The sequence below is a fragment of the Athene noctua genome, chromosome Z (assembly GCF_965140245.1).
Source record: "Athene noctua chromosome Z, bAthNoc1.hap1.1, whole genome shotgun sequence".
NCBI lineage: Eukaryota > Metazoa > Chordata > Aves > Strigiformes > Strigidae > Athene > Athene noctua.
In genome coordinates this window covers 12368433-12395086 of record NC_134077.1, presented here as the reverse complement: position 1 = coordinate 12395086, position 26654 = coordinate 12368433, and the positions used below count along the sequence as shown (strand labels likewise).

The window sequence follows — 26654 nt, the reverse complement described above, 5'->3', positions numbered from 1 at the left end:
TATTCCAGCTAATCTTTGGAAGAGGGTAAAATATGGAGCCAAAGTTTGTTTTTACATAGTTTGGAGTAATGTATTGTTTGTTTTAAGTGGTCAGTTCAACTGGTAGTTGATTTAAATTCAACATAATGATGATTTGTGATGACTGCATGTTGTCCAGGGGAGTGTTGTGTCATTGACTGCCATGGCTTTAGCACTCTTCTGCATCACTTACTGAATTAAAGGGTAAAACCAAATGAATGGTTTCCCAGTTTTGCACGTATTTCAGTATGTCCACAAGGTATGAGAAACTATGCATTTGTAAAATGTAGTGGTTTTTTTCCCCTCAGACTCATGTAGACTTGATAAAATAGCACACTGAACAGCAGTTTGTTTCTCTTGCAATATTCCTGTTAGCCACAACTTGGGACCCTTTGAAGGTCACCAGGTCCCTGCAGTGAGTAGCTCTCTGGGTGATATGGGACACAGCTGTTTGCAAAGGCTCCTCAGTGCTGTTGGGAGTCCTGGTGACTTGATGTGATTTGCTGCCTAGGAAGCAAGCAAGCAGGTACAACTGAATGCCTAAATGTCATTACAGACCCGTGTGTAAGAAACATGAATTTCTCAGCTCTCAGACTTTGTTCATATCATAGGCACAAGTATCTGATCCTATTAACTCTTCACTCCAGTTTTGTCCCCCTGGGGGAGATACTCTCCCTTGCTCAGCTGAAATACCCAATATATTTATTTCACTTACCACCTTCCAGGTTTTTTAAAAGATGAGAAATGACTGATAACATTTATCTTGTGTGTACTCCTCACTGAGACTTACCCCTTTTTTGCGAGTTTACATTGTAATGACAGATGTTTGAAAACACCCTTCATCATATCATGAAAATTATGACCTAACTCAGGTATATAGACAGCACCAAGGTGTGCTGCCTCCTTTCAACACAAGGGAGTAGGTTTCCAGAAACTACTTGGGATGTTGTTGGTCAGCTTTGGGGTACCCAGCCCCATGCTCCTGAGGCCATGCTGTCATGTAAAATGCCTCATGGACTGAGTGGTGAGTTTCCATGTTGTTTTCTTTAATGCTGAGTTACTTCCAATGGCAAAGCTCAGGATCCTCATCTTGTTTGGTTCATCGCATCTATGATCTACCCATGACTGCTTTTAAAGGCAGCACCAACCTTTAGAGAATATATTTATTTATTCATTTATGTATTTTATTGTTTTTCAGGAAAAAATGCTGTAAGGGTTATAAGTTTGTTCTTGGACAGTGCATCCCTGAAGGTATGTGATTTCACTGTTCTTACCCCTAATGTCCCTGTGCATTTGTCTTTCCTTACTTGCCCTGTTCTCCACACTGCCAGTTTGGAAGAGCATCCTTATATAACCACAGGCTCAACCATATCTAATGTGTCAGTGGGGGAACTGTTTCCAATAAATTGTTGAGAAAATAAAAGGAGCAACATCTTCTAAGTTTTGCTTATCATGCTAGGTCTTGATCCTTCCCAAAGTACATGTGGCTGCACAGATCTTGTACCATGACCTGCTGCAAACTCAGCCTTCTGCTCTTGGCTAGGTACATGGAAGAACTCCGTGCACCCAGGAGCGCACCTTTCCTGGCTGATGGCTTTCCCTTTGTACCGCTTGGATCTGGCACAGCCAGTTTGGCTTTGTAAGTGCACAGGGAGCGAGCAACTAGGAGAGTTAGTACTGCCTTTAGTTAGCTGTTTCCCGAAGACATCAGCAAGGGGAGAGCATTGCCAAACTGTCTGTCTTCCACCACCTCTCCTGGTCGTGGGCATGGCTTCCTTGTCACCAGGGGCAGAGGGAGAATTACTTAGGGCAGTGAAAAGGGAATGATCCCCTCCTGGCAGAGGGGAGCTGCCCGTACACTTTGCAAAAACAGCAGAGGGGTCCCAATGCTCAGAGGCTGCTGCAGCGAGACCTCATTTAGGAGAGGATTGAGGTCTGCCTTCCTTAACCTTGGTGGAGGCCTCTCTTGGGTCTACCCAGCTGATGGATTCACATGAGCAGTAGCAATGTGACTTCTTCAATCACTCCCATGACTTTGCCCAATCTGGATGAAACTGGCTCTGAAGTTATAGGAACAGAGGAACTGTCAGGCAGAAGCAAATGGCCAGAGACAGCAAGCCAATAAACTTTGTTCCAAAAAGCAGGTTGAAAAGCTGGTTTATGGTAACACATCCTTCTATCTGATGACATATGGAAAGCCTCAAGTTGACCTGAGAGTTTTCCCAGTTTGGGATGGTGATGTTTTGAAAAGAAAAATAGCAAATTAACATACTGGAGAGAGCTGATTTTTGAGTTACAGTCTCCAGTCAACAGGGATTATAACCCAAACACTGACACTGCTGCCTTTTTTTTTTTTTTTTTTTTTTTAAATATGTATCTTTGCTGCTGGCTGGAAACACAAGAAGACTCCTTGGGGAAAAAAAAGAAAAGAAAAAAGACACAGCAGGATTTGGGTGAAATCGATGCTCACAGGGAGTTCCTTGTCTTGCAGTTTTGTCTCGGTGTGTGTGGCATGAGATGACAGCTCCAGTGCAAGATGGACAGTTGGAGGAGGTGGTTGTGCTGTGTTGCACAAGGTGGTTGTGTGTGTAGGAGGCAGAAGCCCTGAATCCTTTTGTGGTGGAAAGAAGCCAGGACTCTACAGTCAGGCCTCCAGCTTTCCTATGGATTGTAACAATTTTATACACTGGCTATTCACTAAATATAATGGATACAGTAGGAGAAGTAATAGGAGCAAAAATAAAATAAAGCTACAGCAATATATTGTTTTAGGCTTCTAATTTTAATTTCTTGAGGTTTTAGGTGATTATGAAAGCACCTTTTATTATGTACCCACTGACTTTGCTTAATCCTGTCTATTAACTGCATCTCAGTAACCTGAGAGTTTCTGCCACCGACTTAATTTCTCTGCTGGCTGTGGCTTCTCTCCCTTTGTATTATATCTCCATTCCCCCTTTTTCAGCTCGCTCTATATTTTGCCTTCAACTTTAGAGGCCACAGGAATTGCTGTAACATCTGAGACAGTCTTGGGCCGTTGATATAGGGAGGAGAAACATGATTCAGTGAAGCATTCATTTCACTTACTCTGTTACAAGACATCACTTGGCTCTTCACACATTGTTTTGGCATGATCTTGACAGAGTAGCTGTATGAAATGCGTATCTTGACACAGGCACATAAATACATTACAGATGTGAGTATTAGAGCACATCTGCACCTTTTAATCCAGTACTGGCAAGTGAAAACCATGAGAAGTAGTTCCAACCCTGTCTTCTCCTTGATTTAGCAGTGGCTGCAGGCAGGAGGTTTGGGAGAGGGATAGACCCTCCCTTGTCTGCCCTTTTATGACTGCCTCGGAAAGACACCGATCTGCGTCTTGGACAGCTGTTATTTAAATGGATTCTTTCCCAAAGGGTTGTGTCTTTGTCCATGTCCATCTTTGGCTTCTGTACTGTTATTTCTTCTCTGGCCTTGAAAAGTAACAGAAATCAGTGCAGTCCAGTATGAGTCCATGCCCCAGGTTCTGCATTTCATTTGCTTTGGACTCACCTTCACACTCCGGTTGTCAGCTGCAGAAGCAGGGAGTAATGATCCTCAGGAAACATCTAGAGAAGTTTGCTTTGTGTGTCTGATTCCCACTGTAGCATCTCTTCCTGCTTCACCTGACCAGTGAAGCAGGTCAAAAAAGAGCTCGTCACCCTTTTCTCCCGAGTGATCTCCTTCTTCTTTGTTTTGGAGACTCACAGCTCCAGCTAAATCCTGTCACGAATAGTAAATCAGGGACAAATGCAGGCTGAAACAGCTTATTTTGGAGAGCACCCTCCCTACCACTCGTTTGTTACTTGAGTTTCTTGGATTAATTCAAAGCAAAATACTCTATGACAGTCAACCACTGATCAGATCTGCTTTTTCCTCACTAATGCTATTTCAGAAATTTCTCTGGCACAACTTTACATGCTGCATTGTCATTCCTGAGTTCATTAAAATATATGTAGAGACATATTTGTTATGCTGCTTCAGTTATTTGTATTTTTCTAAAGTCTGGAGCAGCCTGATCCTTACTGTGTGGCTTTGATTAATCCTCAAACATCTCTTATGCTGGACTAACAGACGAGGGGCTTGAATGTGGGAGGGCATGTGCATCCTCGGTTCTGCAGAGCACTTGGAGCTGGTGCACCAGCTTTTGCCCAGTTTCACCCCAGTTATGAGGACTGTTCCTGAGGGAGACATGCTACCTGGGACCAAAGCCCTGGGGATGCACAGCTCTGTGATGTGAGACCTGCCCACAGCCATTGTGTGATTTAGGCAGACTGTATGGGAACTACTAGCACAGAGATTTCCACTTCCTGAACCCTTCCCTAGCTTTGTATGAAAGTAAATGAAGCAATGGTCTTGGTGGAGCTCTCCTAAAGTGGATGTGAAAACTATATTGAAAGACTAGTTACATGAAATATAGCAAAAGAGAGATGATTAAAAAGAACTCAAAGGTGTTGTTCAGTCTGGAGAAAAGGAGGCTGAGGGGAGTCATGGTAACAGTTTTTAGGTATGTGGAAACTTGCTGCAAGGGGGAAAGTAAACTGTTCTTCATGACCAAGAAGAATAGGACAAAAATAATGGTCTTAAATGGCTATAATGGGAGTTTGGATTAGATATGAGTAAAAAGCTTTCTATCCACAGAGATATTTAATCTTGGGAATAGACTGCATGGTGGCGCATCTCCATCCCCCAGGGATTTCTCAGTACAGGTTAGATGAATGTCTATTAGGAAAGGTTTTTCATAGCTAATCCTGCTTGTGATGGGAGATGATCTATTCCAGTGCTGGTTTTTATGGTTTTATTAGGGCACATCTATTTATGGAAGCACAGGGAGGACAGAGCTCATTTTGCCTCCTCTCTGAATAGTCTGAAAATGTTACAGGCCAAATCCAGCATCTGCATGGGCATGCTGGCCAAGGAGCAGGCATGTTCACCTCAGTGCTGGGCGTACTAGCCTGTTCTCCATCTGGTTTTATTTCAGTGGAAAGTGAAAATTGCAACTATGCCCAGGAAAAACACCACAAGTGCTTTCTACTTGGGACTATTTAGTAGTGCCAAATGTAATGGGAGTTTACAGCTCCATCATCACCTAAAAAGCCCAAACTAACCCCAGGCTGATCGTGTTTGAAGGCAAGGGCCATGCTTTTCTTCCACACTTGTGCAAGGCTCTGCACTGTTCAGTCCTGGTTACTGCTGGGGGTCCTGGCACTGCTGTTCACCTCCACAGCACTCAGGGCAGACTTCAAGAGTTAAAGTCAACACAGTTGTGAAGAAAGAAGAAAGAAAGGATGCCTGCAATTCAAAAGGTGACAAGCACAAGGGAGGAAATACTTGGCACCATTACAATAGTATTTTTTGGCCTAAGCGACTCTGGTGTGACATACAGCAGCTTGTTAAGTCTCATTTGGTGTTTTTCTGTACCTTGGCACACTGTCACTTTTACCTCCAGTGCTACACATGTGCTTTATATACTTTGTACAGAAAATGTGGTTTCACTTGTTTTACCATCTATTAGTTCATTTTAATCATTTGGAAAAATCATCGTACCCAGAGATGCCTGCTAGTCATTAGTGTGAGTCAGTATTGAGTTTGTGTTTTAATTATTTTATATTTTCTATATTTCCATATGTATATATGGAAACACAGTGCATTGCTGGGAACTCAGCTGAAACATTTTGTTTAGATGTATTTGGTCTGGAGCAGGGACAGGACATTTGTGCTGTGGCCCGCAGTACCCAGTCACTGGTGCATCACAGTGACAACCACATGAATGCTGTGTGCAGGGTGATGTTCCTCTGAAATGATCACAGAAAATTCCACTTCCTTTGCATAAACCCCGTTCTTCGGCAAGACTTGCCTGACCTGATTGTGAGACTAGATGCTGCTTCAGCTCCTGTCTTCTCCTGACAGATGTTCCCCATGGCACTGCAAAGCCCTTGCACCCATGGCTGGGGGCTGCCCATCTCCCCCCAAGTCCTGACACCAGCCTGATACCAGGGGTCAAATCCAGCCCCTGGCAAGGCAGGGATGTGCATCAGACCCTGGTTTGCTCTTGGTGTCCATTGCCCAGACTTCAGCTCTGCCTCTACATAGTGAAACTGGAAACAGATTTGCCCTCCTTCAGGTTTCAAATACAAACTCCAGTCTTTTTGAATTTCACTGACAAGCCTGGCCAGTGACTTACCATACCCTAATCTTCACATTGCTATTATTAGGGTGCTTTTGTAACAATGTGTTCTTTGCTAGAAGGGTTATATCTGGCTTTGAACAGTTACTGTGTGATTTTAACTTTTCCTTGTGATGGACTTTCTGTCTGTGTTTGTCAGTTAGCCTCACAGTGTTTCACAGTATTCTGCATAGGAAATGTTGCTATCAGCACTTAAAAATTTGTGGAAGAGAAAAAAACGTTTAGGTAATTTAACATTTCTGTGAAAAGAATTCTGAATTTTTGTAAACTGGAAAAGTGACCCTTGCTTAAAACTTTAATAATTAGTCTAACTAGTGTAAAGCTGTGATTAGCAGTTACAGTTTTACTATAATTCTTTGCTTAAGTCTCATGAATGTCTTATTTCTAGGTTTCTTCAGTCCTTAAAACCAATGTAACTCAACTTTGTTAATTAGCAGAGAGGTGAAATACTTGCTGTCAAAGTATCATCCAGCTACTGCCATTTCTATTTTTCCTAACCACTTTTTTCTGTCTCTAGACTATGATGTCTGTGCTGAAGCACCTTGCGAACAGCAGTGCACAGATAACTTCGGGCGAGTCCTATGCACTTGCTACCCTGGGTACCGCTATGATCGGGAGAGGCACAGGAACAGAGAGAAGCCTTACTGCCTGGGTGCGTAGAAGTGTTGAACTGCTCCCTCAGGTCTTTTAGGAGTCAGTTTAGATCTGAAACCTTTCTTATTCTCATTACTGTTACGGAAGAAATGTGTTTTTTAACTATGTTAAGGATTGGTTCCCAGAACTAAGAGATCTAAATCCCCCCCTGAAATTATTAGGAGGTAGTACCTAAAATGAGACATATGCACCCAAACACTTGTAATTTTCCCTTTATTAATTCCTCCTGCAGGTTTTGAGACATATTTGAGGTTTTGGCCTGAGACAAGGGACATGATTCTAACAGTAACCCTCAAAGCACTATAATCAGGCCTAATTATGAAAATAAGTCCTTGGGGTTTGATTCAGATGGCCAAGGTCTAATTCAGGACTGATCATTTACATGTGGTCCTTGTGTGGCTAGTCCTGCCCTGCCCTGCGTGGTTTTCTGTGCCAGGGAGACAAGATTTGCAGGATCAAGCTTTGCTTATGAGTTTTTCAATGTGAAAAAATGGTCAGGAGATGTTCAGTGATAAAATAGTGCAGTTTGCACAGAGCTTCAGCCCAAACTCATTTATTTTGCCACAAAATCTCCTAATATCTTTAAAAGAAATCTTTTATTGTAATTGAGGTCTGAAACCTCCAGCTTTAGGACATTTTGAACTCTTCCTCCTCTCCAGACATCGATGAGTGTGCCACAAGCAATGGGACGCTTTGCTCTCAGATCTGTGTCAACACCATCGGAAGCTACAGGTGCGAGTGTCATGAAGGCTATACCCGGGAGGAGGATGGCAAGACGTGCACCAAGGGAGATAAAGGTATATGCTAGTGAAGGTTAAAGGTCCTGGACCAAAGGGCCATCTAAAAGGTTGATCTGTCGTAAAAAGAAACTGCTTCCTGTGCTAAACTGGGAGATGGGTGTCCGAAGCTGGGATGTAGCTGATGCTCCTGGAGAGGCCTGGTTATTCACTGGGCCCCTGAGTGCCTGTGGAGCAGTCCTCCCTCACACTCTCCTCCTCCCCGGTTTATGAGCTGCACACACACAGCCGTAAATCAGTAGTCACTTCTATAAAGAAAGAGCACAAGTACATTGAAGGATGTAGAAATCATCTTCCCCCGGAGAGGCAGAGTGGCTGAATGGTGAAACTTGCCATTACAGCTTCAGTTAGACCATTACTACTGGATCCTCCTGCTAAAAGCCGTATTTTACCACCACACCAACCTGGATTATACCTAGTTTGTGATCCAGAGCTCAGGAGACATAGGAAAAAAAAAATTACCAGATGCTGACCCTTATAAGACTTCGTTAATTTCATTTATTAATTAAATTAATTTCAGTAACTTTCATTTGTATTTACATGCCTACATCTCAGATTAGCAAATGGTCCTGGGTTGGGTGGTCTAGGCATTCAGAAGCTCAGAAAAGGTGTGCCTGGGAATTTCACATACTTTGCAAGCATTGCTTAAATCAATTGCTAAATTACATTGAGTAACACTGAATTCCGCTGACCTGCAATTAGTTTGTGTGTCTCGTGACTGCGGTCAGACTTCTTTCTTTCTTTTATGAAAATAATATGTGATGAGAAAGGGGTAAAAGTGAGGACTTGTTATTGCTTTTTACTGTTGGTTTCAAAGTATATATGTGTGCTGTGTATAAATAATTTTAATGTTTTTGACCTCATCCCAGTTATTGAATTACAGCACTTAGAGTACTGCAGATAAAATACTGATATGATAATTTAAAAAGAAAGGAGGAAGAGAACAACCTGTGCTGTGGTGAAAAAAAACAACCTCTTTTGATGAATGGTGAATTACCATAGATTCATCAATTAATGCTTGAACACATGTATCATTGGGTGCTCCAAATCCCACAGGATGACCAGAGCAATTTATAATTTTGATTTTCCTCTGAAAATGTGTAACTGGAGCCATTCCACAAACTTTAATTGTTTCCAGTAGTTTTCAGATTCTTTTTTTTCCTTAATAAGTGGAGCGTGTTTGTGTGATAAAGGAAGAAAATATCACCTATGTAATCCCCTTGCAAACAGGTGTTTTAAGTTAAATTTCCTCTGCTAGTTCAGATTTCCTGAAAGAGCAATGTCCAAAGTATTCAGGATAACCAACCATTCAAAATATTCAGGAATCTGGAAACAATTCTAATATTTGAAAAACACCAATTTTACACTGGATCTACATAGCACATAAAAATGTCAGTTCCAATAGTTAATCTGGAATTAAATACCCACCATCTCTCAAGATATCTCCCAAGTCAGCAGTGCAAAGCAGAGAAGGACAATCTCTGTTCTGTTACTCCGCTGTACTCCGACTTAACGTTACTAATCGCCAGACCTCTGGTGCAAATGAAAGAGGAGTTGGCCATCGCTGTTACACAGGACTTGTTTCTGTAACTCATCCTAAAGAAAATCAAGTTTTTTGGCGCCATGAGGAACCAGCTGTAGCGACGCACCACCCCGTGGTCAGCCGCAGCCCTGCATCGCCCCGGAGAGCATCGTATCTGTGCTGGAATGACTTCCGAACAAACAGATTGTTTGCTTTTCATGGTAGCTGGAACACTTAAATTTTATTTCAAAATTTAGTGTGAGAGACATGAAAACACATGTATCCCTCTCCAGCTCTAACCATGTTGCAGGTTTCCCAGGAGATACTATTCACGTTTTCATCATGCCATGCCTGAAGACTGCAATCCAGGCACTTTTTTGGGTCTGTAAGTGGGCTTGACCAAGAGCTTTGGGTTTGTCAGTGGGCAGAAGAATAGGGAGCATTTTTCCCGCATCCACAGTCGTGTTGCATTTGACTGAGACAATAGCTACCCGCGCAGAAGTAGGCAAATGAAACCATCTCAGCAGGCTGAGCCTAGATAATACAACACAGATGATCAACTCAACAGTCTCCATGTGAAGACCGCCTGCAGCACAGCTCCCCGCAGAGCTCTCCCCCGCCAGCATCTCCTTCTCTTCCAGCAACAGCAAGACAGAATCTTCGAGCACATGCAAAGAAAACACATCGCTCCCCCAAGCAGATCTCTTATCTATAGGCGCCACAGGGCTCACCGGTGTCTGGCCAAGATGAAAGGACCCCCATCAGGACAGCAACGTCATGCATGAGCTAGATTTTGTGCTTTGGAAAGCCTTGATGAAATGGGGCTGATTTAAGCCATCTCCAAAATAATTTTAGTTTCCTGGTGCAGGTCTGTACAATGAAAACAGGCTATATAAGTGCCTTGCTCAGTGCTGGCCATGCTAACCCTGGTGGGAGACCTCTGTTTCTGCAGCACTCGTGGGTGGCTCTGTCTAATTGCTTCCTGCCCCCTCTGCCCTGTCCTAGGTGGCTTCTGGCTTCATCCGTGCTTTTTTCTGGCTTTATTCGTATTTTGGTCCTGATACAGGATTGGATGGGGGTAGAGCGAATGTTTGATGGATGACTCCTTCTCTGGGCAAATCATCACCTCTCTCTGGTATGAGTTAGGGGGATTCCACCTCTCTCCTGGGACACAGCTCACGCTTACTTATATGACACTGTTGGACTTCTTCCTCCGACAAGTCAATCCAACTGGATTTGTAGAAATCTCACTGGTATGATATTTTCCAAACATTAGCTGACCCCCCTAACATTCATCTCCATGGACTGTTACAGCCCTGTTTTATCTATATTTGTCAGCCCCGTGTGGCACAGCCTTCTGGAAGATAAATAAGATTTTATAATGAAACACGAGGCCAAATTCACTGCTTCTTAATCTGCACATAATTCCACTGATTCTAGTGGGATTGCATTCGGTTTCAAATAGCAGAGGCTCTGGCAGTTTCTCCCTATGACTGTATGTTGCTTTCAGCAACATTTCTTAACACAATATGAGGAAACTCATTTGGTAAGATAGCTGCTAAAAGAAATTTTGGTTAAGACTAGTACCAAATGCAAACTTTATTTGAGTTTGGAAGAAAAAAGGTGTTTTTTCTAATGGTTCTATATATACACATCCATAAATCATACACAAGTCCAAAAATGGATGTCAACACTGATTTTTTTTTAAAGAAAGATGAAAAATTGGAGGAGGGGGGAGAACTCCATGAGGGAGCAACTATACTGACTTCTGGTCAAGAGAAAACTTACTTACAGAAATATCAAGAGGTGTATTGATTATAGCATATCCGTTCCTTGTTAAGGAGAAAAAACCTGCATGGTGCAGATTCTTTATTCTATCAGAGGAAGGCTTATGGGCAAAGAGGGTTTGGAAGAAGTCAAAAGCAAAATGATCAGCATTAGAAATGCATCAGTGAGGAAGGTAACCAGCGGATGCTGTGTATTCAGATTTCTTCACGCGAAGGCTGGAGTCCCTCTGGAAGGTATTGTGACCAAATAGTCTTGGAGCCAGCATAGCTGCAATCTGGTGAAATTCTACTATAAGTTATGCAGAGTTCATTGGAAAACCCTAAGTAGTACCTTTTGGCCTTAAATCTTTGAGCCATCTGAGTACTGTCAGAAAGCTGTTCAGGTATTACCAAGTCATGTGCTAACAGGAAGGGCTGGGAAGCTCAAACAGCAGTGTGCTTACTGCCATAAAAACATTAAATAAATCACAGAATCATAGAATGGTTTGGGGTGGAAGGGACTTTCAAGATCATCTAGTTCCAACCCCCCTGCCATGGGCAGGGACACCTTCCACAAGGTTACATATATTTATTATACATATATATACTATATATACATATTATTCCATATAATATTATATTATTATAATAAATTGTGTATTGTTGTAATGTCATTGGACTGCAACTGTGGGAGCAGGCAGCTGATGAGTGGGGAAAACCCACAAGCCTTTGCCCCCTAATCTTCTGATCAGTTTAGTGCTAATACCAGTCTCAGTGCTGCTGGCCATTCCAGCATGTTGCCCTTACAGCCCTTTCTTACCTGATTATGAGATAAGAGAAATAAATCTTTGTCTTCTAGAAGCAAACATATCTGATGTACCATTATATCCAGTGAACTTGACATACCAAAAATCAGTTTTCCCTAAATTTTTTCACTGGTGGTCCATAGGTGACCATCTGATGGATGCAATATTCCTTATTGGACCCTGCAAACTTATAAAGTCAAGTACCACATAATATCTTTAGTATTAGAAACTTCTGTTTTTATTAAAAATTATGCAGATATTTTCAAAACCAATATACATTTCTGAAAGATCAAGGACATTAAAGTGTGTGTCCAAGTGAGAAGTATAACACAATAGCTAAGCATATTGTAGCTGAAACTTTTTGAAGATTTTGAAGATTTGCTGGCTTTAACCAGAAGCACCTGCAGAGTTTTTCAATTACAGGACATGCTTTGAAAGGTCAGTGTTCAGCTGTGTCCAATAAACCTTCCAGTTAACATCATCCAAGGCCACACATCATATGCAGAGCTTCAATACACTTTATGCTTCTCAACAACTACATGTGGAAGGGAAAAAAGCTCACCTAGAGTTTGCTGGTGTGTGTCACCCTGTGTCTTGGAAACCACATTTCTCTTTAAGCTGACATCTGTTAAAACGATGTTTGTTTGTTTGTGATGCAGAAGTGTTTCATTGTGTATGAGACTGGAAAATTTTCAAAAATAAGATTGTGATATCTCTTGCAGTTTGAATAATTTAATGGATTATTGAAAAGATCCCATTCATGCGTACTATCAACAGGTGTGACCCTTTCTCTTGTGTGGATTTAAATCCCTGTCATTAATCTCAACCCCCATCTCTGCTCAGGCCGATTTCATCACATGGAGGAATAACCAACGATCATAAAGAGCATTTTGTGCAAAGTGAATGAAACAACCATATTGTGAGGGATTTTATTGTAATTTATAGCACGTGAAAAGTTGCCTTTTGGGGGACTGTAAATCAGTTCAGATCTATAGGGTTAGTCTACCCTAAACACAAAGATAAAAGAAGGGATGTAAACTTTTTCAGGTATTAAAAAAAATAAATTCTTTGGGGACTGTTAACTGGAAACAGCTGCTTTGAAAATGAGCTCAGAGCTGTCCCTGCAAAGTTTCTCAGCCTTACATAGCAATTCACAGTCAAAGAATTAATAATGGCAAGGTTCTGTCCTCTTTTCACAGTCTGGAAAAATGTAACAACTTTAAAGTTGCTTTTGAAATCACTTTATGAATTTCTTTCCTTTGGATCTTTATGTTTGTATTGGAAACTGCTTTCTTTCAGCTGGGCTTCCTGAGAAATCTGAAAGTGTGGCAAAACCAGGGACATGCTGCGCCTCTTGTAAGGAATTTCATCAAATAAAGCAGACGGTTTTACAACTGAAGCAAAAGGTATGAACACTGATCAGCCATGTCTTTACCAGACCTGCATGTTTCATGACAACTAAGATTAAATTTAAGTGGTGCTGTCACTGCAATGTGGCAATTGTGCCCATAAAGATGATGGCAACATATTTTAAAATCATGTAGGAATGGCATCTCTTCCTTATGCTTCTGTATTGCTTGTAAGCAGATTGCTAACCAAGCTCATGGTAACAGCATCTGGCAAACACCCATCCCAGTCTGAGCCCAGGTTTCTTGGCAATCTGCGCTGGCCTCAGCTTTTCATTCATTCTGAATGCACAGGATTTTGGACTTGATCCACCTTTAGTATAAGCAGGTGCAAGACATTCTGCAGATGTGGGAACATAGGAGAACATGATTTTGCATTAATAGGGTGCTGATACAGGATTCTTGTCAAATAAGAGGTGTGTGGGTAAACAAAAACATCAGTAGCTTTGATTTTTTTTAAGAAGAAAAAGCCTCAGCCACAACCTTTTTTATTTTCACCTGTGTCCATACAGTAGAGAATAACGCACTTAAAAACTTCCCCTGGCCTTTAATTGCTATATGTGGCCTCCATTTGCACCTGAGTAGGATTGAAATAACCCAGAGATCCAACCTAGAATTTGGAAATCCAAGTGCAGGGATGCAGGTGTAATTCCTTTTCTGGTGACATCTCCTTTGAACTTTCAGGTTCTCTCAAATTGAAATGTTCTGCAGGAATATTCTCAGCAATTCATGTTGACAGGCTGTAATTATTCCACCCAGGGTGCTCATTTAATATCATTGTGTCAAAACAATTTGGTGTACTCACTTGTTGCATTTAATGTTATTCATTCAGTGTCATTTATCTTAGGAAGAAATCTGCTTCACTAAAATGAAATACACTGAGGTTAGAGATTCTTTTTATTTCAAAAATCTCAAAATGTCATGTTTTCCTTCTGAATCAGCACGAAGACAAATGTGGAAGTGACAGAATTTCATGTGTTGGTGGAAATTCTTCTTTCAAACAAATGGTAGCAGACAGGTTAAAAAAGGATCTGTGCTTTTCAGTGGCTGTCCAGCTGCAATCAGTGATACTGAGAGAAGGCACACAGTGACCTCCAGGGAGGGATCTGGGGTCACACTGTTGGCTAAGTTGTTTGCTGCAAGAATTGATGGAAACAAATGGCCTGAATTAATGGCAAGTTTTCTGTGTTTAACTTCCACAGTTAGGTGTTCAAAACCCACTCCTGGAAAAATAGGACCATCAATACCTGTCTCTATGGGTACTTGCACAGTAGCTGTGGCCAAACTAAGCAGCTCAGTCTTGCCTCATAGCTAAGTCTTGTCATGGTCCATAGCATAAATTTTCCCCAAGTATCTTCCTGGTGGGACTTGATCCATTTGGCATTCTCAGAGGCTGCCCACTGGGTTATGCCTCACACAGACAGAGCTGGAAGAGATGGTCCCCTGGTACCCTCAGCACTTTTTACACCACAGAGAGGAAAGCTTTTGTTCATGCTGAGAGGACATCTGGCCTCATGCTGCTTCTCTGCCCTGGGAGATATGAACGCTCGTGTTTCACCAGCCACTCCCCATGACCAGGTTTTCCTGTGGAAGACATCTCTTAATTTCTGTGGTTGAAGCAGTTCTGTTTTGCACAGAAAAATTCATTTCTGTCTGCCAGAGCGACAGTTTATGGGAATGAGTCTTCAGTCTTGTGGTTAAGGCTTTCAGATTTTATGAACTTCATGCAAAATTACATATAGCAGAGGAGTCTGTGAAGGATCCAATCCAGCAAACCCTACAACTGGGAATTGGGGTATGCTTCTGAAAGTGGGAGGTGTGGTTTTGTGTCTCCTTAGGAAAGGACAGGGGTGAACTCAAGTCCTGCTACCTCTGGTGATGGCACCAGTACCTTTTTGGAGGATTGCAACATCCATTCCAGATCCAGGACACGAGTCCTGGACCAGGAGCGGAAAGTCACCTCGCTTGCTCATCCAGAGGGATGCACTCTGCTGATGTACTGGGGGGCTGTGGGCAGTTCTAGGATGATCTCAGACCTTGCCGGAAGGAAGAAGAGTGCAAAGCTGAAAACCTGGGGGAAAGATATCTGACATGCTGACATATAACCAACAATTTAAAGGAAGTCAAGTCAGCTGAATCCTATTCCACAGATGTGTTTAAACATGTTAATTATAAAGCCATGTTCCATATCACTCCTATCAAGCACTGTCAAAGTCATCTAAACCACAGATCTCCTAGAAACTACCCAAAACTCCAGATGCAGCTTACAACATAGCATGGAACTCTTATTTCTAGTACTGTCTTTCTTTAAAATTTACCCTCACTAATATTTGCACGTACATCGAAAAAAAAAAAATATTTTCCAAGGGCCGTTAAGATTTGGAGCTGTGGATGGAGAAAGCCAAGGTCACCCTGGACCAGGATCCTGATTCAGTTAAAAGGTGAAATAGTAATTAGGCTAGTGAGTATAGCCAATCCCTAAGAGGATGTGAGTCAACATCAAAAACACATGGTTTGGCCCCAGTTTATGTAACAACCATTTTCTGGCCAGAAGATATCAAAGAGCAGTGAGCTAGGCCAGAGCCTGGGTATTTTGGCACTCCTAGTATAAGCCTTAAGTCCAGCTGACTCAGTGGAGAAGCATGTGTAGATGCTTTCATAGCAGCTATGTGATTTTTTTTTAAAACTTACTAAGTTGTTACAACATCTTTGCTGGCAGGAACAAGTCAATATTTAACCAACAGAAAAGAATACACTTCCAAATCATCTTCTTGATGAGTCTTCACCACTAAAAGTATCTTTTTACCCTAGCCTGGCCATTTGCAATATAACCTGAAGAGTATGCATGGCAGGGACTATATACTAAGTGACGTTTATTTATCAGCTGGGATAGCAATAGATCCCCAAAATAGGATCTGGTCAGAAATTTAAGTACAAGCTCTAAAGAGGACATCAGTTAATCTGTCACTCAACTGTGGCCAACCCTAAGGAGAAAAACTCACTGATGACACTGAAAATATTCCCACAGAAACTGCCCCAAAAATATAATAGTCTCAAGTAGTCACAGGATTTAACTTTGTGTCTCAGTTTTAGCATGGCAGCACTGGCACTGCAGAGCCCTTGGTTGATTCATTTCACATAGCAGAAGTTTTGCAGCGTGATGGTCCTTGCAGCCTTCCATTCTTATCCACCCAGAACCCTGTTCTGGACAGGGTGGATGCACCTCTAGGAGACAAAACTCTGATCAGAGCCAGACCTCCCCATGCTGGTCCCTGACCCATGTGGCTATGAGAGTCCCCAGCTCTTGAATTTTCCTCTTCAGCCCCAGATGTAAGGTGCTGTGACCCATGGCATAGCCTGTTATCTTCAGCAGTCCCATGCTTTGGTCTGTGCTGCAATGGCTGGGATGTTGGGTGAGAAAGATGCAAGGTCATTGGTAAACAAATAATTTTTCTTTGGAAACCAAACAAAATGCCCATCCCAGAGCAGTAGGTGTGCTGGATCTCCATTTTCTAGGAGAGCAGATACATAGTAGTAAGCACATAAGAAACACTCTGTGAGGCTTCTGTGAAGTGCTGACCTCATCCAGCCACTGATTTCTGTGGGAGTGGAGTGAATCTACCAAATTCTTCTAAGACTTACATCATGTCGCTTAAATGTGCCTTTAGTGCAGTCATCTTTTCTTTGGAACAGCAATGCTCTCCAAAACCTGAGTCACAACTGGCTGATAAATCCTTATATTCCTGTCATAGTATTTTGAATTACAGTCTGAAAAATCAAACCAGTGTTTCGGAAATGCCACTCAGCATTTTTAACTTTTTTTCTCACTTTTGCTTCCTTCTGAACTGTTTGGTGCATCCAGCCACAAACTGCAAGCAGCACTGGCTGCCTTTGAAGTGTATTCCTTAAGTAATAACTTGTTTGCCTAAAGAAATCTGCCGAGTTATAGTATGTACTACAAGTGCATAGCTTTATTTTTTAATGTGCGTTGCAAACATTAGGTTTGCACTAAGGGCAGGAGGGTGTACATCAAATAATTAACAGAAACAAGTATGAGTCTTGAGAACAGTCCAGTGTAGGGAATTCCAAATAGCTGATTGAAAGCATTGTCAGATAGCGGGAGTCATCGTGTATTTTATTTAATGCAGCTCTCCCACGCAAATGTTGCAGAATCCAGCATCAAATTGTCCAGTGAGCCAAATTCATTTATGGAGCAACAAAGATGACCCAGGGATAGATCTGCCCTGGTATTGCTGAAATAGCTCTTCAGTTCCATTTGGCAGAGCAAAATTTGCAACTCTGTTAGCAGCCACTCACGACTAATAAATGTCTTTCCTCTCTGCAGACCAGCTTCCTGGCTTGTCATCTCCCTTCAGCTGCTTCTGGAGAGACTAAACATTTGCAGAATATTTCTAAATACGTTTAATTATTAAATATATCCAATCTGGGCAGCTTAAAGTTTCATGGATAATTAAATATCTGACATAATGGATAATGACATTTTAAGCTATAGTGTGCAATTCTGCTTACATTCTTACTTCCTTTAGCTTTGTGTCTTTATGCACAGCAGATCCAGACTTCTGTTGGATTAAATAGTATGGTTACAGGGCCAGATCCACAAAGGGTTTGGGGCTTTCATTGAAACCTATGGAAAGTTAGCAGCTTCTGCAGCAACTGAGAACTTAAGTATTTGAGCAAATGTTGCCCTGAGAAAGGGCAGTAAATAGAGAAAACTTCAAATAAGGAAAAAGAGGTTTCCTGAGAAGATCCAAGCAGTTACAAGACCTACATTTTTTACAACTTGTTGCTGTATCTCTTTTTAATTTCTCCTGCCCTCCATTTGGACTGGCTTGCAGTATTTCCACAGTGACTTGAAAAGTGAGCAACCTCACACAGTAACATTTTTTTAATTATTATTTCAATGAAGGATATGAATAAACATTTTATATTTTCCTGAAGGATTTAAATATGCTGTTTGTTCACATGAAATCTCAACCAAGAATGTAATTTATCCGGATGAATGAAGAAGGGCTTACAGTGATTTTTGGTTTTGGCAGGTTGCTTTGCTACCAAATAATGCTGCTGATCTTAGCAAGCAGATCACAGGTGAAAAAGTGCTTGCATCTAATGCATATATTCCTGGTCCCCCAGGCCAGCCTGGCCAACAGGGCCCTCCAGGTAAGATACAGACCAGAAGGATGTGAATGTGCAGTAGTGCTATGAATAAAAATAGTAAAATTCAATCTTTCAGTGTGATAGGATTTCATGTGTTACATATTTTGATTGTTATTGTAATATTTGCATTTGTGCTAAATTTAAAAAGAAAAACTTTCTGGTCATTACGATCAGCCTCTGACAACTGTCTAACATCATCCATTGTGTTTTAGTCTCCATGTGTTTCTTGGCATGCAAGCTGTGTTTGTCGTGTATGTGTTAAATTTCTCCCTCTCCCTGGGATATCTCACCTGCTTCGGTTGTAATTTCCTGTATTTTAACTCTGTCTTAAAACACTTTACATTTCATTGCAAGAATACCTGTTGCTTTAGCTCACTGTCATTAGTAGAGCAGAAGACTTGCTTTCAGTTTGCAGGGGTTTGTGCCAACTGTTTTAGTTGTGTTCATCTGGTTTTGCAATGATTCATTTGTTGGTTTTATGTCGTGTTCCAGATTCAAAGGAATCTGAAAAGTAAAACTCCACTCACACCTTCTTTGTTAAGGTATAGCTTCAAACAATGAGAAAAGCAGAGTTCCTAAAGCTCTAACTTAAGCCAGACACCTTGCAACTGGCAGCCAGTCATGCTAAAAAATTTGCAGACTCTGTTGAGTGTAGATCTAATTTTGGGTTGGTAATAAATCCAAAGAAATTGCGCATTTTGCAGGATTTCAGGAGGGTTCTTAGGACTAGCAGATGCTCCTTCCAAGGTTTGATTTACTCCCTACTGAACTGCCCCCTCACTTATCCCGACTTTTGCAGTCTTACTTTGGTTTTTGAGTCTTTATCTCATTTCCTTGGAGGGTGAGTATCTTCAGACTTCAGTATATCATAAGTGCAAGGTTAGAGACTCTGCACCGTACAGTGCTTCGCCTTGCAATCTCTCTAACCTAGGCCTGACTCTGCAGGTCTTCCCTCTGGTTCCCCCTTGACTGAGCTGTCCAGGGTGCTGCAGAATTATCTGTTCGCCTGGAAGCCACCCCTGCCCACCTCCCCCTCTGCCCCGCCGTTAGCAACAGTGCGGCTGGGTCTTGAGGAGGAGTCGCAGAGTATCATCACAGAACTTGATTTTACTCCTTTTGAAAACCCTAACAACATATTCTGTCCTGCTGAGCCCTTTTTACTCTCTGCCTTTCATTTGCTGCGTCTTTCATGTGCTTTCTGTATGAAGAAAAGAACTTTCCCTTCTAATTATAAAACAATTCAGCTAGTGACATTTTAATGGTCTTTGTTTTGTGCAAATGTTGTTGCAGGTCCCTGATTTTGTCTTTCTTTTCCCAGTGTTTCTCTTGAGCTAAACATATGCTTTATTGCCTGAGTCCTTCCTAAAAACTAACATTCTCTGCTGAAACAGCAGAAGCTGAAAAGGCTATAACGCAAAATGCAAGAACAGAGCATTTTTTGCCCCTAAAACACTGGCTGTATACTAGGCAAAAGAGAGGTGCAACCCACCACTGAAAAGGGCTTGTTTCTACGCCAGTCATGTAGATGCCTTTGATCCAACATTCCCATGAGTTTTCTGAGGCTTTCTTTTTATGAGATGTTCCTCAAATGTGACTTGTTCTTTTCTTCTTTGTGTGAAAATGAGGCATTTCTCTTTTCATTCCCAGCCTGTGTTCCTAACCACCTGGTAGTGGCAGTCTTGCTTTCTTTGCATACACAAGGTTTAATTTTTTTGTGAACATCTCTTGTAGCTACTGTGACAAGGAGTAATGTTGTCTCAATGACTGATGTGCTAGTTGTGTTGTTATGGATTTGGGTGTGTTAAGGCAACTAGTCCATTGGGTGGTTCAAAAAATGATCAGTCCCCACTGCTGTCATTGATGAAGTGTCCTGAAGACTTTCCCTGGCAGGTAACCATTGCTGTCGATTGCAGGGGCTCCAGGACCAAAAGGGAGTCAAGGAGTTCCTGGGTCACCTGGACCTCCCGGACAGCCAGGCCCTCGTGGATCAATGGGACCTATGGGTCCATCTCCAGACATATCACATATTAAGCAGGGCAGACGGGGCCCCGTGGTCAGTATTCTCATCTCCCGTCATGCCTTGCACAGTTGGCCTTAGCTCCACAACTTCTCATGTCCCTGTGAACACTTTCTTTTCTCTTGCAGGGCCCACCAGGAGCCCCGGGGAGAGACGGTAGCAAGGTGAGGAGAGGTACTGCTTTCCATAACATGGGCACAGGCACATGTGAAGTGCAGGCTTGTCAGAGAGACCCTCTACACACTTGTAGTCACACCCTTTTACCATCTCACTTCCTTTACTAAGCTGAAAACATCGTGTTGTCCCATCCCTTCATGTCTTCCTTCTGATGTTTTGTGTTTGCCATTCCTTAAGTCTTGCAAATAGCCCTGCCAGGCAAGCTCCCTTCCTTTCTCTGCAGCAATTTTGGCTTTTCTGTGAAGAAGCATTGACACCTTAGCCTATTTCATTAGACTGCTCTTTTGTGAATTTCTCCTGTTAACTGGTTTGCTTGCTACCATCTAGAAATATCAGAAATGCCCAACTCTGATCCCACTAGAATTAGCAGCAATTTCCTTGAGTTCCTTCTTCATTTTCTTTTCTTTTTCTGAGCAAGCTTAAGCTGATGATTCTTGATCTGGGGACAGTAAGTAAGGGAGTCTGCAGAGACAAACCGTGATGTTTTGTTTCCTCTAGTCACAGTAAACTAACTGAGGTGGTATTGATTACAGGGGGAGCGAGGTGCACCAGGACCAAAGGGGATACCTGTAAGTATTGCTCACAGGAGGAATTTCCACAACAAAGTGATGTTGACTACTAACAGGTTGGCCAAAAGTCAAGAGAACAATGAAAGATACTTTACATACACAGAAAATGTTACTGGAAAGGAAGTGATTACCTGTTTTCATACAAATGTTTTTTCCTACACACCTCTTCCCTTGCTGGACGGGACACTGAAGGCAATAAGTGTCCCTCTGCCCTACAACAGCAGTGGGACATCCTCAGAAGGCAGTACTATGAGATCCCATGCAGAGTGCTAGTTAGTACAGTTCAGCCACCACTCCTAATCGAAGTCTGATCCCGGGAACCTTTTAAAATCCTACCCTTTGTCTCTCTGGGATTTGGGAAGCTATAGGCTTTGAGCGAGTCATCAGGAGGATGAGTATTTACAATCTGTTTTCAGGTGAAATTGTTTAAAAATTTGTTTCTTACGGTGTTTTCTTATTAGTGGAATGGATTTTTAAGTGTGACCACCAGGGTGTCCTCAGTATTAAACAGTGTACTTTACTATGTGACATCAGCTAAAAAGAAATTATTTTCTAAAATTAGATAAAACCAGATGGATACTCTCTGCATTGTAATTATCAATATATTTAGTAAGTGATGGACAGCAGCACGGTTACCATATAGAAGAGATACCTTCCAAATACCAACATTCTTGAGAAAAATTAAAAAATAAATAATAATTACTGACTTGTTAGTCATTCTACGAATGTCATTTCTACCAGTTTAATAAGAAGGCACACAGGGAACCAAGATTTATCTCCTCTGTTCCCATGAGATATCCAGATACTCTTAGGAGGCAGATATAGCAAAGGAATTGTTAAATAACAAAAGGGCTGAGCACCTTGTAAATGTAGGCTCTGTCTGCAAAAAAACATTTGCCTTCTTTTGAAAATTGCTTCCTGAGCAAGTTGATTCAAAACCAGACTGTTAACTTTCGGCAATTGATATGAAGCAGTATTTTATCGAGTTACCCCTGAAAGAGTAATTATATCAACCTGTTTGAAAACTGGAGGAGCAAAGTGGATTATTATTAATGACTGTGCCTTGTGACTGCAGGGCCCACCAGGTTCATTTGATTTCCTGTTGCTGATGATGGCAGACATCAGAAATGACATCGCTGAGCTGCAAGAGAGAGTGTTTGGCCACAGGACTCATTCATCAACAGAGGAGTTTCCATTACCTCAGGAATTTACAAACTATCATGACACAGTAGATTTTGGATCTGGAGAAGACTACAAACCACGGACAGCACCCAGAGACTCCAGGATACAGAAGGCAGCCCATCCTTAGCTACACCTACTGAAAAATAGAGCCCCTTTACAGTTCTTCAATATAAAAATGCACTGACAATGTAAAAAAAAAAAAAAATATATATAATTTCCTGGTTTTCTCTCTGCTTTTACCCAACCATGCTGCCTGTACTGTAGCTTTCCTGATTCATGGTAGCCTCCTTGCAGTAACTCCATACCATTAAGCCTGCACTGTGCATTATACCTAGACTATCAAGAAAACCTTCTTAATATATAATACAATTAAGGCATGCTCTAGCTAATGGCACAGACCACAGCATTTCATCTGCCTACCTTGCATTCTATGACCAAACGACCCAGTACCCAAATTTTGCCAGGGGTAGAGTGGTAGCTGAACATCATTCCTGAATGACATAAATAGTGCAGACCTTTAATCCACAGTTTATACATGTAAATATATTATACCACTGAACTCAAGTCTCCAGCTACTGTCCCCAGGCTTAGGAGAACATGAAAAGTGGATCCCTGTTTCATAGCAGAGGCCATCTGTAAGTGAAATGTCTTCATCTATTATGTCCCACCATGGCAGGAAAATGCAAAAAACATATGGTGAAGCTGTGATACAAGGGAGCTGCTTCTTGATATGGAAATTATTTGGCTTTGTGTGGCTAGAGTATCGTTTAGAGACAGTTGAAAAGATGTGTTTGTCCTAAACTAACACTACTTTTCCCTTACCATTTTCCTACTGCTCAGTGTGAAGGCCAGTTCCCTTCTTCAACAGATTCATGCTGGATACATTACACAAAGATGAGCAAGAGAAAAGGGGATATATAAAGCAGGAAAACCAAGCATAAGTGAATCAAGTAGGCTTACTGACAAGCACAGAATCAGTCCCAGCCTTGCAGAAAGAGTTGGATTCTGACTTCCTGCAGGTTCATGTCTTCCTTGGTGAAATGCTGAAGTCCGAGTGAAATCAAGACCAGAGAGAGGCCTCATGTTTGCAAAGAGCTCCTATCTGTTTTGTTCCTCTGCTGCATGAGAGCAACCTAAATGGCATTCACGGAACTGGAACACAGAGCTGCAGTGTGTTTGGCTGGGTATACAAGGACTATCAGTAGGTGCACGAGTGCACATGACAAAACACTTCAACCAGTACGAGGATGGCTAAGGTGAGGTACTGTACATGGATGGGATCCTGTATTTGTGAAGAGGGATGAAAGGGAGTGCCCTTTTTTTACACTGGAAAATTGGATACACAAGTTAGACCATACCTCATGGATGATGTGTATTACCATTTCTTTTGGATTACCACAGCTGCTGAGGACTTTGCCATGCTTAGAAGATAAAGGAGTATATTAAGCACAAAACTTCAATGTTATATTTGTGTAGCTGCTACTTCTATGTATGTTTAGTGCTGGGTCATGTCCATGTTACAAATGCAAAGAAAAACTTCTTATTCTGCCATGTTTATCAGGGCTTGCATGTTCTAATAGAATTAAATACAGGTAAAAATATAAGCAGGCCCTTTTCAGATAACCCATAAAGGTTTGGAGTCCCTTCATATTCTCTGGGCCAAAAGATAGGTGGTGTAATCCCTACACCACCAGTACAGGTCATGTTGTACAAACAGCTGGCTGTCTAGGCCTTTCATATCTTTTGTGTATTATCTTAAGAGGATGTGTTCATTTCTGTAACTGTTTCCCAATTCCTCGCTATCACTATGCCACAAGCAAGGGCATTAGCTTTAAGAACCTTAATGTTCTGTATTCCTTTTCACGTTACATGTATATCAATATTTACAAATCAATGACTACACCACTGGGATAGCTTGGAAAAAATGATAGCACTCTCACACTGTGGTCTTTGGGCTTCTCTTCTGGAAGGAGCTCTGCCAGCAGCTGCAGATCCAAGTAGTCTTGAGAACCAGATAGTAAGGAAATCGTGAGACTTGGGGAAGGAACTTGTGGCCAAAAGAGTGATGGTCTTATACACAGCAGGCTGAAAGAAACCTCTAAGACAGCATGAACTGAGGCATTTATGTCTTATTTTCTTAATTTCAAGCAGACAACTAGGTATAAATAACAGTTCACGAATATACAATTTTAAGTACATTTGTTAAATGTCAGATGTTATATTTGTAACTCTTGCCAATTATGTAACTCTTGCATATGTCTACCACCACACCCCATCACCTGCTGGATCAGGTTGATTCCCACTATAGAAGTAGTAGCTGCAGGGTTTTTTGACCATTGGATAGTGAATAATGAGTTAGATTAATCACTTCTGACATAGCAACTAAATTCTATTGTCCCCTGCCCACAAGAAAATGTGTTCTAATAAAGGCACTTATTTTAGTTCTAAGCTCTGCTTTTCCAAATATAGACAAATACCAAATGAGAAGTTCCTCCAGTTTGACCATCAAATTCAGGGGCGGGTGACAATCACCCAGCTGTGCATCAGTATCCAAGGAAGGGAAATTCTGAGACTGGACGAGAAAAATAGATAAAATGCATGCTTCACTGTAAGTACAGAAAGCTATCCTACTCATGACTCTTGAGCACAAAATATTGCATGTGTTTACATGCCTTTCTGAATGGAAACCTCAGTAACTTCCCTTTCTGGAGTCTGCATCATTGGTTTTCACAGCCTAGAGCTGGGTTTCCAACTGACATGCTTCTTCCGTTAAAAAAAGGGTGAAGGAAAGTGCTCCTTAGTCCTTGTGCTTCACCCCGCTCTTTCCAGACTCCCTTCCCCAAAGCTGTTGGCTGCAAGCAGCAAGGAGGGGATACTACAGTAAAGATATGTCCACTCAACATGACAGGAATTCTTCCAGCAGGTAGAGCCCCTCTGAGCACAGCTGGCTGGGAAGGTTCAGCTTTCTGTCTGCATCCAGCTAAAATATTTGCATAGACTTTTCTCATTTTATTTCTGATTAATTATATAATAACTTTCATAACACACTGTATCAGAGATATTTCATTAAGATTTGGGGATAAACACATAAAGACACTTGGATAGAAAAATGACATTTTCTTCAGCATACCCAAAGTTTTATAAAGCCACAGCAGAGGCATAATTTCCAGTCTTAAACTTCATTACTGGATAGCCAGAGAAGTCATTACATTGTAAATTATTTATTACTCTGTGGCTCCAAAAATAACAAACTCCCCCAAGAACCCAAATTAAGAATGTAGAGACATCTACACTCGTGCCTAGTTTAATTACCAGGCTCATGCACATGACAACTTTGTTTCATAGAAATACTATGTATAGTTTTATCAGAAAGAATTATTATTTTGATGTTAAGACATCAAGTTATAAGCAGAAGGATAATAAAGAGTTTGTTATTTTATTAATATTAGAAATATATTTAATGGAAACATTTTCAAGAGTGTGTAGTGATGGGAAAATGCTGATTGTTAATGGGTTTAACAAGATCGTAAAGCTTGGAAAAAGTTTTCTTTCAACACTGTGCTAAGTACATACAGGATTAGTCTTTCTTGCGAAGCTGAAATACTGACACAGAATTCTTGTATAGTCAGGCTAATACAGGAAAAGGAGAGGAAAATTGACTGTAAATGGAATTAAGGAATGTCTGGAGTTATTGTTGGCATCACAGGTTGCACAACCTTCTTCCTAGAAGTATTTCAGAGTTAATACGCTAAGCCCCAGAAAAGCAAAAAGGATGGGAATGAGGTCCAAGCATTTGTTCGCTTCACATTAAAATCCATATGTTTGTACCTATTACACATTCCAATAGCTATACTGTTCACTTTATTTATATATGAAATACTAAATGTGTATAAAATTATTGTGATTTTATGATGTATTCATAATAACAAAGATATTTTTTCTTACACAGTTGGTAGCTGCTTTTGTTACACATTCTTTCTCTGAAATTACAGAAATGTTGGCTGGAAGAACCAAGTAGGAGGAAACCTTTTAGCATTTTTTTTGGAGCTGAACAGCACACACTGCCAGGACTACGGGGGTGTGAGGTCTTGCAGAAGAGGGTGGGTTTCTGTCTGTGGAAGTAACGCGTGTAGCCACCTCCACTACGAGGATGGCTGCTCGTGCGCCCGTGAGGGCTGCCTGATGGCTGGATCCGCCACCCTTAACCCATGCTGCTGGTGTATGCAGCTTCTGCACTGCCCCAGGATGCGATATGGGGGCCCATGGCTCTTCTAGCATCCCATCACCGGTACTGGCGAATAAAGAGTAAGAGAAGGGCTCTAGTAGGCTGCGCCTGGCGGAC

General features: G+C 41.5%; 1 protein-coding gene across 1 annotated transcript in view; it reads left to right on the top strand.

Annotated features, from left to right (window-relative positions):
• Nucleotides 1–24705, top strand: part of CCBE1 (collagen and calcium binding EGF domains 1) — a 99203-nt gene extending 74498 nt beyond the window's left edge. The window contains exons 3-11 of the mRNA XM_074932133.1: nucleotides 1217–1269; nucleotides 6759–6893; nucleotides 7555–7692; nucleotides 13086–13192; nucleotides 18250–18370; nucleotides 20281–20420; nucleotides 20513–20548; nucleotides 21095–21130; nucleotides 22206–24705. Coding sequence (XP_074788234.1) covers nucleotides 1217–1269; nucleotides 6759–6893; nucleotides 7555–7692; nucleotides 13086–13192; nucleotides 18250–18370; nucleotides 20281–20420; nucleotides 20513–20548; nucleotides 21095–21130; nucleotides 22206–22439 — 1000 coding nt within the window. The 3' untranslated portion in view covers nucleotides 22440–24705. The remainder of the gene's footprint in view (nucleotides 1–1216; nucleotides 1270–6758; nucleotides 6894–7554; nucleotides 7693–13085; nucleotides 13193–18249; nucleotides 18371–20280; nucleotides 20421–20512; nucleotides 20549–21094; nucleotides 21131–22205) is intronic.
• Nucleotides 24706–26654: the final 1949 nt, after the last annotated feature.